This window comes from Staurois parvus, unplaced genomic scaffold (assembly GCF_062004578.1).
Source record: "Staurois parvus isolate SC_StPar_1 unplaced genomic scaffold, SC_StPar_1.0 ptg000136l, whole genome shotgun sequence".
NCBI classification, from domain to species: Eukaryota; Metazoa; Chordata; class Amphibia; order Anura; family Ranidae; genus Staurois; species Staurois parvus.
Window position 1 is genome coordinate 12,693,351 of NW_028317932.1, and position 12,035 is coordinate 12,705,385.

Genomic DNA, 12,035 nt, shown 5'->3' on the forward strand with positions numbered 1-12,035 from the left:
CACAAAGTTCCAAATGTGACAGCGGAGGAGGTGCACCCCTTTTGGGTGGAGTTCCACTGGAAGCAGATTTCTCTCTGCAGAGGTCTGACACATCCTTGCTGCAGTAGACCTATTACACTGTAAAGCTTAAAAAAAGAGGACCTTCACCCTAGAAAAAAAAAAAAAAAAAAAAAAAACTAAAGTCATCAGTTACTGTAGCTGCTGACTTTTAATAAAAGGACACTTACCTGTCCAGGAATCTAGCACTGTCATCCCCGGCGCCAGTATGCTAACTGTGGGATGCTGGCTGTGACTCCTTGTGGCTTCACAACTGGCTTCCCACTGCGCTCTGTAAATGATCCTGAGACCTGTGATATGTCCCAAAAGGCTGCAGGCAAACTGCAGACAGAAGTGAGAGCGGGTACTTATCAAAGCTAAGTACCCCCCTTCCCCCCCCCCCAAAAAAAAAAAATACAATGTGTCAAATGTGGTAGTGGTTTTGGGGGTTGGGCAGGTCTACTTTAAGCTACCTGCTGATTGATGGACTCTGGAATGCATCAAAGACCTTTTGTTTTGATGCACTTGGAATGTATTTGGTGGATTTAAACCAAACGTTTTGGGTTTAATTTAGTTATCTAGGATAAAAATAACAACGGATAATTAAGGTGCAGTATCCCGCTATGAAAGAGCTGTAAATCTATACTTCCTTATTCAGATTAGGCACACAAACGGAGGAGGTTTAAACATACAATGCCAGACAGGAGATGAATTGCTTTTGTTGTCTGAAGTATTCCGCTTCCATAATGATCATAGATAAATGCAGATTTAAATTACCTTTGATAACGGTTCTGCAGCAATGTGCTGACAAGGATGTTAAATTGCGCTCAGCGGAGAGAAGAAAAGCTTTTCCAGGCCCAATTCAAAGACATTATTTATGGTTTAATGCACACACAGACCACACTGTGATAAGCAAAGTCTATTTTACAGATCTTGATCATACCATAAATACGTTCTTAAATAGAGAGGATTTAAATATCACTTTTCCCAGGAAACAGAAAATCTTGAGACAACTGTTCTATTTTACCCATCAACTGATCCCTCACAGTTATTACTTTTTGTATCACTTGACTGTACCTTTAGATGCAAGCTCTAACGAGCAGGGCCCTCTGATTCCTACGGCATTGAATTGTATTGTAACTGTACTAGCTGGCCTCATGTTGTAATGCGCTGTGCACACTGTTGGTGCTATATACTGTAAATCCTGTATAAACTGTAATAGTGTATATCATTATAAAATCATGTATACTATGCTCCAATGAACAGCAGTAGCCTGAACTAAATATACAGCTGAAATATGTGTATACGGTTTTACTTGACAAAGGATTATACTGTTCGGCCAGTCTTGTGATCCAAGCACCTTGCTAGAGAGCACAGCTAGGAAAGGGAGCTGTGTGCAAGACCTAAGGATCTCAGGAGGTCATTCTTGTCTGACCAAGCCCTGATTGATTCTTTCCCTCCCTCTCCAAGGCTGAGTGCTATTGCCGAGGGAATACGGTGGTGTCTGATACCAAGTCACATTCTTGTATTTAAGCCAATTCTGTGTCTACTGAATATCTAGGTGGAGTTCTGCTTTTATTGGTCATGTGTTGTGATGCAGCAGTGTTGTGTGTTTTAACTCATGCATTCTGATGAGTTTCCATTGATTTCCATGGAAAATTCATCAAGGAAAAACATAAGGTAGGTGTAAAGTCCAGCTCAAATGGGTTTCACACTGCTGCACTGCACTGAACGTCACCACAACGCTTGAAAAGGTGCGGTCATGAGCTGTTGTGCCATTCTTTGTAATGGCCCCCAACATATCTTGCCAAAGCAGGTGCATTCTAACGCACCACAAAGCACAGCAACATACTATTGTTCAATGTGGTGCACTGCATTACAATAGTGTATTCAAATGAATGGAGCTGCATTTATGCAACAACCATTACAGTGTGAGGGGATAAGAGACACCGCACACCACTATGTCAAAAGGTGAAGAGGAATATGAATGGCCTCAGCCATGAGCTCCATCTCGGATGCATTTTTCTATGATTAACCCTGACTGGTGGGGGGAAATGCATCAGAGACGGAAGGAGCTCATGGCTGAGGCCATTCATATTCCTCTTCACCTGTTGAGTGGCATCTCTCATCCCCTCATACTTCACTGCTTTCTGGATTAGGCATAAGCCAGCCTGCACACCTATATTGCAGTGAGACACCGAATTTATCAGAGCACCTTGAGCGGTGCTATAAGTGGCATAGAGTATTGGAAACATAACCGTGGTATTTAACGCACTGCAACAGTATGATCCCAGCCTTAATGTTTCAGTAGTTCTAGAGAATCAGAAAACTGTTCTACTGGAAATAGTTTTACTGTATTTAAGCTCCTCCAAAACAAAGAGGATATTTCCAATACAATTTCCATACCCAATCATTACTATTGCATAAGGCTATTTTTGATGTGACAGACAGATCCCTTTGCATTAGATCCCTGGTGATTAGATCCCTTTGCATTAGGCTGCCCATAAGTGGATCGAAATTCAGTGCAGCTGGTTCAGCAGGGACAGGACGAATTTCGATTCATCTATGGCCATTCCAACTCAACAGAAGTTGATCTAACGAATGGACGTCTGTCGAACTGGGCTGCTGGTCAAGTTTTGTTGATCTGAAGCTTATCAGCTGCAGTCGCTGATCAGTGTACAGACAGCAGAGGCGTCCAAGTGTCAGAATACACATGGCACAGTGGGGGGATTCCTCCATGCACCTTACATGTGTGGATTGGGGAATCAGTTTATTTTTCCCTATCAGCCAGCTGGCTGATGGAAAAAAGATGAACCATCTATGGCCAGCCTTAGATCCCTGGTGATTGGATCATTTTGCATTAGATCCCTGGTGATTAGATCCCTTTGCAACTGAGAGATTTAATTTCTGGATGACCGTTCTCTCTTTAGCATCACATTTACTTCAATGCACTGTACATGAGGCAAAGGCCAATAAATAGGTAAATATCTCAGTAGCAAAGAAGTAGCTGCTTGCTTAAACAGCATACCCTTGAGATAAATCCAGAATACACATTTTCCCATCCATTGTCAGAGTATTGTTGGTAAAAGGTGAAGGGAGTAGCTTGGCTTTGTAAGTCCTGATTTCTAAGTTGGTTCTATTAAAATGGTAGGAAGCCCTAGCATTTACCCATGGGTAAGGGATGGGTAACCATAAATAAATTAGATTAAAATCTCCACTTAACAGTTCTTAGTGTGGAAACTTCAGAGGACAATAAACACACCATTAACTAACAAACATGTGGGTAGCAAATTGAAGAAAGTGCTTATCACCTGTTCTGAGCAGTTAGCATTTCTCTTTGGGGATTAGGCCCACTGTACACAACCCTGGTTAATCCATGCTGTGATAGAGCGCCTTCTGTTAATGCCATTGATCCTATGCTGGATGGCTAGAAATAAACAGGAAAAATAAAAGGTTTGTCAATTTTAATCACAATAGTGCATCTGATTGAGGATATAATAATTGCTCTTAAATAATATACTTAAACTTGACTTTCAACAGGATATGGCCACTCAAAAGCTATTTCAGCACAGGAAGACATAGGCAGTTTCGTCTCTTGTAGGCTCCAGTAGGCTCATCTCACCACCACAGCTTCCATCCCTGTCCCACATGTTCATGGGATATCACTCTTCCTGTAGCAATTATCTTGCTGCATTCTTCATATTTAAAGCAAAAAATGAACCCAAAGGGACTAGGACTCTCATAATGGCTAGAGGAAGTGGAACCTCAAAAATAGGAGGATCATTGTTGAAGCCAAGAACATCCTCCTGCCTGCATGCCTGATCGAAGAGCAGCAGATGGATTCCAGAAAGTAACTGCTACAAGATTCCTGTGCCTATACTTAAGACAGCAGCGGCTAAAAATACAAGGGCATGTTTTTCAAAGTGATTTTTCAACAAAATAAAGCATGGAAACATGCAAATCAGTGCATAATTTGTTAGAAATGCATTTCTTTTGAATTTTGTGTTGCTATTCTGTCTCTCAGTGTTACAATACACCTACCATTCGATTTTTAGACTGATCATTTCTTTGTGAGTGGGCAAATCAGCAAGGGATCAAATACTTATTTCCTTCACTGTATTTGGCCAACAGACACCCTTCTGGGTAGGGCAGGCATTCAAATTTTTTACCATTCTAGGCCACTAGTCTGGCTCAAGTAACATGAGATTCCTGTGCCTTTTTCTATGCTAGGTTCTTGTCTGGCAGATTGGACAGTGCATGGACTACCCAGCATATACAGCAGAGAGAATAGTAATAAATCACACAAAAGGCAAGGAGACGACACACACACACCTTCATCACTCAATGATCAATAGGATTTCTCCATATGCCCCCATTTCTTCAAACACCGCTATTAAATTACCCAAAGTTCCCTAAAACAGATATACATGTCATTTTCAGGAATACCGAAAGTGCATGGGGCCGGACTGAGTCACATAAGAAACCTTGATGTAATGGTCAGTATTACAGTATATTTCAGTGAACACTTTCTAGAAGAGCTAGGGTTTAATAAACTGTCTGGAAAGCTCTTTATTCCCATTTAATTAAACTCTGCTAGAAAGTCTAGTGACCCTATGCCCTTCTGTCAAAACTGACCGATTTAACAGCAATCTGGGCTAATATGCATCATTAGTTCACCCGACATGCCCACATAAGCTGCTTATCATTCTCCAGCTACTTTGATCAGAATAGTCTAACACATCCACCGATTAAGTTAAAAAAAAAAAATTCAACACTAAGTATATTAAAGAAAATGCAGGGGTTTCCATGGCAACACTCCTGAAAATGTTAGTTGCTGGGCTCCTGACCTGATCCATGTTCTAGGATCAATTAATATTAAAGTCAAAGGAGCAGAACAGTCGAACTACAGCATGCGTACAGCTGCCTCCTCTGGTCTGGCCCCATTTTCGTGAATCATCCAAAAAAAAAGAAAGGGCCTTTGACTTTCAGGTTACAGAAAATTAAAAACAAATGAGCTGAAAGACAACTACTGGTGCAGCATTGTGAATAGAGACAGGAAGAGACACCTGATTAAAAGTTACACCTTTATAACACTGTTATGCTGGTCATAAATGGCTCGAATTTTGGACGATTTAGCAGGAAAATTAAACATGGATAGCCCCGTTGGTGCCACCCAGTTCAACAAACTTAGATCTGAAAATCGATGGAGCCGAGTGGAAAATTCTCAGCTGAACAGTAGCTGCACCCAATCAGATGCTGTCTGGGTTTTCTGACAGCCGCAGGAGCAAAGCGCCAAAGCGCAATAGCTGGTAGGGAAGACTCTTCCATCCATGTTAAGATTTCTCTTGGGCTGAACGAGAGAAACTTCAACAAAATATGGTTAGTGTTAGTACCGGAAAAATCCCTTTCTGCTGCTTAATTCATTATAATGGACAGCAGTGTAACTCAGATATGTTAAAGTGGTGTTTGAGTGGCATGCAGTCTTTTCGCAGTCCTTGCAGATTTAAGAATTTAATTTGAACAAGGCCCCAGGTGTTCTCCAGTTAATAAAGCTGCACTGCCTTGCATAATTTTGCAGCTCAGTACTTAAGAAAGTGTTTTAGTGCCCATTTCTCTGGGATAAAATGTTATATGCTGCAAACATATAAGTGCTATAATTTTTCACCAATGTACTGATGTGCACTTCATACTTATCCCAATAAAAAAAAAACAGCCCATTTTCACTATTAATAAAAGTGGAACATAAAGTTGAACTTCACTCAAAAAGTGAAATACTGCTCATTTGCGCTCTACTCCCTGTCTGAAATGGAGTAGCAGTTTTTTGGGGTTTTTTTAAGGAAAAAGTAAAAATTTTAGTCAGTACTTGCACCTACTTCCTCAATCTGCACCTAGGCGAGGATGCAGTCACTCAACACACCCCCTGCCCAGCCAGCAGCCTCTGGGACACCTTTGATGTCCCAGGAGGCTGCGGGACCAGTCTTCCATGAACCTTGCAATCTTGCACATGCACAGTGGGGAGCTGGCTGTGGCCTTCATGGTGACAAGATGGTGCTGCCAGGGACCTGCAATAGTGCGAGGGAAGGCAGCGCCGAATCCATGGACCGGTAAGTGCGGGGTTGCTAAAAGTCAGTAAATATTTGTAGCTGTTGAGTTTTAATTACAGGAGTACCTCGGTTTACGAATTTAATGTGTTCTCCGGGATGCTTCGTATTGCGAAAAATTTGTAAACCGAAAGTTTCCCAGAGGAATGCATTGAAAACCAATTAATCCATTCCGGAGGTCAGAAAAAAAAAGTATTTTATCTGTTCAAAACTCATTATAAAGTGCATTTTAAAGGCATAAATACTGTACAGGGACACGATTAAAACATCATAAATGCACTGAAAACCAATTAATCCATTCCGGAGGTCAGAAAAAAGTAAAAAAAAAAAAAAAGTCTTATCTGTTCAAAACGCTTTATAAAGTGCACTTTAAAGGCATGGGGCCGGTGCTGTAAACCTCCCAGGTGCAATGCATCCTGGGGAAAAAATTTGTAAACCGAGGCATTCATTTCAATGGATTTTCATTAGTAAACTGAAAATAACGTTAACCGAGGCATTCGTAAACCGAGGTACACCTGTATATAAAAATAAAAAAAACACAAACAAAACCACACAAACTTAGTGACGTTCCTACACAAGTATGGTTTCCTAATTGCTAGCAGGTAGCCTTCTGGCAGAAGAGACTCTATAGGACTCTCCTGGCATTGAGTTTTGTTATCCTGGGTCGATCAATCAAAATTACCAAAAAAAAAAAAATGGACCAGAGGGAACGGGGATGCGGAGCTCTGAAAGATTGCTTTCTGTAAATCTATGGAAGAATGCCTAATAAAGTGTCAAAATAGTGTGTGGGTATGTGTAAGATCCCCATTAGAACTTTTGGTTTCAAATAAATCCCACGTTCCACAGATCAGATTGTTTGGAAATAAAAGATGAGAAGCTTAGAAAAGCCAGTCCCCTGCCAGCATGGTGCAGCGTGGGACCCCATCTCTCCTAACTATAAATACTGAGGCAGTTCTATTTGCTTATTAATTATGCAGGTTCTACTTTCTACTTAACAGTGCTGCACAATGGTTGTGTCACATTGCCCTCTATCAATGCAAACCGAACTTTCAACAAAATGATCTATGTGGGGGGGCTGAGATTTTATCAAAGGTAGTGTTATTCAGGGTGCATAATTAATTGCACTGAAATTACAGACAGCCACTAAAAGGAAAATCTACAAATCTTTTCGAATGATATATTATAGATATCACAGACTGAGGGATACTGCTGTTTGGCAGAAAGGCAAACTAGGATAAAGGAGATCACCCCAACCACAGTCCTGGAGATATTTTAATGCTTGACACAGGATTGAACCCTGCACCAGCACACCTAAAACCAAGTCACACATTCAAGATGGAACTGTTCTTTATTGTCTTATAGCATCTCTGACTAATGCCACCCACAAGAGACTGTGTGTGAAAGCACTCCTTCAATTTACAGTATATGCCAGCTGTACGAGGATAATATGGACAGATGGATAAAATAACTAAAATCACCTTCAGAAGCTCATTCCAGGAAAGAAGCATTCTGTACACAAGTTGAATGTTTACTTACCTCGTGAAACACAGATGGCTTTGATAAGGATGGAATTGTAAAAGACAAGATCTTGCTGTGTCCCTGATCATCCGTAATTTCCTGAAAGAAGAATATAAAACGGGTTCGTCTATAGAAACATTCTTATTATGCCACAACATTAGAAAGGGAGAGCATAATTAAATAAAGCTTTTAAAACTGAAATTTCAGCATAATTAAATAAAGTTTTTAAAACTGAAATTTCAGCAAATATGAAATTATTTCAGCCAATTAGGAAAAAGTCCTATATTAAAAGAGGTTGTAAAGACAGATTTTTTTTTATACCCTAATGCATTCTCTGCATTAAGATAAAAAACCTCATGTGCCCCCACCACTTCCTTTACTTACCTGAGCCCAAGTTCGACCGAGCACTGTGCTCGAGAGCAGCGGCTCTCTGTCCTCACTGGCTATGGAGACAGCAGCAACAGCCATTGGCTCCTGCTGCTGTCAATCCAATTTGTGGGACGAGTGCGGGGTGGGGCCAAGCTGCGCTCTGTGTGTTAATGGACACACAGGGTGTGGCTCAGAGTCAAGCCCGCAAAAGTGCTCCTATAGGAAGTGGCTTTATATGGGGGACTTGCTGAAGAGCAACGCTGGTGGGGGACCCGAGAAGAGGAAGATCAGGGCTGCTCAGTGCAATACCATTGGACAGAGAAGTTAAGTATAACATGTTTACTACTTTTAAGAAAATGCCAGATAGATAGATCTCCTGATATGAGCCTCTAATTCACAGGTGTCAAACTGGAGGCCCTCCAGCTGTTGTCAAACTCCAAGTCCCATGAGACATTGCAAGATTGAGTTACAAGCATGACCCCCAAAGGTAGAGGCATGATGGGACTTGTAGTTTTGCAACAGCTGGACGGCTGCCAGTTTGACAACTCTGCTAAATTTTCACACAGCAGCAGCACATGGACTGGGAGAGGGAGGGGCAGCAACAATTCGTGCTTTCCATAATGATATCAGCCATGGGTATAAAAGGAGGGAGCAGAGAGAAACTCATCAGTGAGCTGCTTTTTCTTCACGGTCTAATCACAAGCTGAGGGCATGCCCAAGCTGCATTGCTTGCCTGACTTAATAAAATTAAAAACGTTTACCCTTTTATGATGCTGTCAGGCAGGGATGCCAGGATCACAAGACTGGCTGAACACAAGTATACATCTTTTGGCAGGTAAGAACAGTTTATGTCTGTCTATTTCAACACTGACATTAGCCATTAAAAATTTAACACAGCATTCAACCTCATTTTGATATGTTGTAAGAGTCTACCTATTTGCAAAGATGGGTGGATAACATTCATTAAAATAGAACCAAAGACAAAAACTTTTTTATATATATATTTTGAAAAGAGCAAGGAATGGTTATAGCCTGTTGGTTATTTTTTATAGCCATATGTGTACCATTGGGGAGATTTCCCTTCACTTACTGTTCCATAGCCAAAACAGGAAGGGACAAGAAATCCCTCCAAAGTCAGGGAATCCCTAGTTGTCCCCAGAACTAGTGTACCCACTGGACGATTTCATCTCTCTTCCTGTTCTGGGGACAACCCAAAAGGGTGAATCTTCTTGACAGCGATACAAACAGCAATAGAAACCTGACAGGTGTTCTACTCATTCCTCACTATCCATAACAGCAAAAGTTGTGCTTTTAGATATGCTTTACTTTTGTAACTTCTTTTAGAAATTCTATCCAAGCCCTGATTCACACAGCGTGACTTCAAAGATGAATATTCAGTGCAACTTCATGGTGGCCTGCTGACACTGCAACTTCATTTAACAGATGCAATGCAATTTGCAATAAAGTCGCTCAAAAATAATGAAGGAAGCTTTTTCAAATTTGCTGCAACTTGAGTCGCATCTATTTGAACGGTTTCATTGCCGCTAATGGGGTGCAACTTGTCATGCGATTCTGAGCTCTCATGTCGCCTGATAAGTTGCACTGGTGTGAACCAGGGCTTAGGAACGGTCAGTGGAAAACCATAGTCTGTTCTTTCCACTGTGTTGCCATTGCAGTAATAAGGTGTTTCCAAAAGGAAAACAAAAAGGAACAGTGTGAACAAAGCCTCACTCCTTTCTGTACATGACAGTGCCCAAGACAGCAATGTGCAAGGACATGCCTTGACAGTGTAGTGATGGCAAGGAAAAAAAAAAAAAAAAAAAAAAAAAAAGGAAAAAACAAGTTTCTCTATCCAAAATTAATTAAGAAAATGTTACTTTTGGTTCTACATTTTGGTACACTGCAATACACTACAATTGTGTTCTTGGGTTTAGATTTGCTTTGTTTGGTTTTGTGGATTTAAAAACCTCATGTCAATATAGAAAGACAAAAAAGGAGAATAAGAGCAATGCATACACCCAAACAGTACATGTAAACAAGCCCCAACTATCCTGAACCCCCTTAGAAGACTGCTTTCACACTGATGTGCTGCAGTTTACCCGCACTGTGAGTTAGCTACGCTCTGCATTCAGGAGGTTTGGTGCACTTTCATAAAGCGCACCCAACCTGCAGGATATAATAGAAGTCTATGGATCAGTGCAGCTAACCCGCAGGAAAGTCGCAGATGCACCCCAGGATCAGTGTGAAAGCAGCCCAATAGTCGTTACCCTTTTATAGGTGCTACTATGCTCATTGCAAAAGTTCAGTGTATGTGTTTAATACACAGACCTTCTTTGCCTCTTCCAGCTTCTGCTAGAAAGGTCCCAGGTGAAGTGCACTTGGCATCACTCCTCGTGGGGCAGGAGTAGGCGCTACAGAGGAAGCATGATCTAACGCGGATCCTAGGAAAGCCTAGATCGCGATCCTGGTCATGCGCTTCTCTGGTTTGAAGTCAAGGGCCACAGGCTGAGCACTCCTGCCCTAGAGGATTTGGCGATTGCAAACAAATCAGATCCTCCGGGTTCACCAAACTTGGGAAAAACAGGCAACAAACGTACATACATACATATACATACATACATACACACACATACATATACACACACTTCGTATATTATAGTGACTCAGAAATTTACATTGGTAAATTATACCTATTGGTCTTCGCATGCCATCAACAACCTGTTTCTGTGACTCAAACTCCGATCCACCAACACAAAATACTCAACTGTGTAGGCAGACAATGAAGCCCTGCAGGGATCCCCAATCATTATCACAGCATACTGTTGCACTACACTATTCCTATATCCTCCCCCACAGGACACACCTTCTAATACATGATCCAACAACAGCATCAATAATTATGTTCATTACAGCTTCAATCCACTAACCAGAATGCCTTGTTCAGTCGTTGTGGTGTAATAAGAGAGGCCTTATATGGAATCATGAAAATCACACACCCGTCATTAAACCAAACACATTACAATGGGGACTGCGCCTCACTGATTTACAGTAAGTAATGGCAGCCATAATTCTCTAAACAGTACCAGAAAAGCTAACCATTTTCCATGTATTAAGGCACATTTGTACACATCAGATTTTGTCCAAGAGATAGTCTGTTTTAAATGACACCAGAAACATTTTAACAGTCTCTAATGTGGCTTTTCCAAATAGGTAAGCAGTCTCTTGAAGCAAGAACTGCAAATTTCTAAAACTATGTCGTACCTAAAATGGTGAGCAGTCAACACAACCTGAATTTTACAATTTATTCGTGTCTCTTGTGTACGACATTGGCAGTAGCAGCACAAGAGGAGAGTAAGCTCAGCCTCGGCAGTCATCACCAATGAAACTGGGACAGGACACACACCGATGGAACACAAGCAAGGGGAGGAGGGTGACAAACTGGCTGACCACCTGAGGGGGGGCCCATTACACTGCCAGCCACCAGCAAGGGGGGCACGTTGCCAGCCAGGAGACATGCCACCAGCCACCACCAGCCACCGAGGAGGCACGCCGCCAGCCGCCAGCCAGGAGGCACGCCGCCAGCCGCCAGCCAGGAGGCACGCCGCCAGCCGCCAGCCAGGAGGCACGCCGCCAGCCAGGAGGCACGCCGCCAGCCAGGAGGCACGCCGCCAGCCGCCAGCGAGGAGGCACGCCGTCAGCCACCAGCGAGGAGACGCACATTACTGACCAGTGGTCAGTAATATTAAAGCCCATCCTGTAAAGAGAACAGTGTTTAATTACCACTGCCAAAGACCATTCCACTTTGGAAAATGCTGGTGAATCAGACGTCCAATTTCCAGCTGCACTCTTTGGCAACTCCTGATAATCCCTACATCACTATTGTGTCTTGAAGTAAGAATTGGCAGAAGGAACCACGGAACGCAGAGTGGACCCAGGCATGTGGCACACAGGAAGCATTGGATGCAGAAAATACTTCAGGTAGTAAAGCAAAGATTGGCAGCAGGTAATTAT

At 42.1% G+C, this 12,035-nt stretch overlaps 1 protein-coding gene across 2 annotated transcripts in view; it reads right to left on the reverse strand.

Annotated features, from left to right (window-relative positions):
- The window catches only part of HYCC1 (hyccin PI4KA lipid kinase complex subunit 1), a 137,943-nt gene that overhangs the window by 47,856 nt on the left and 78,052 nt on the right, over window positions 1-12,035 (reverse strand). For both annotated transcript variants that reach the window (XM_089673191.1, XM_089673192.1), the window contains 2 exons: window positions 7,674-7,754; window positions 3,348-3,463 (listed from right to left, as the gene is read on the reverse strand). In XM_089673191.1, the coding sequence (XP_089529317.1) occupies window positions 3,348-3,463; window positions 7,674-7,754 (197 nt within the window). The remainder of the gene's footprint in view (window positions 1-3,347; window positions 3,464-7,673; window positions 7,755-12,035) is intronic.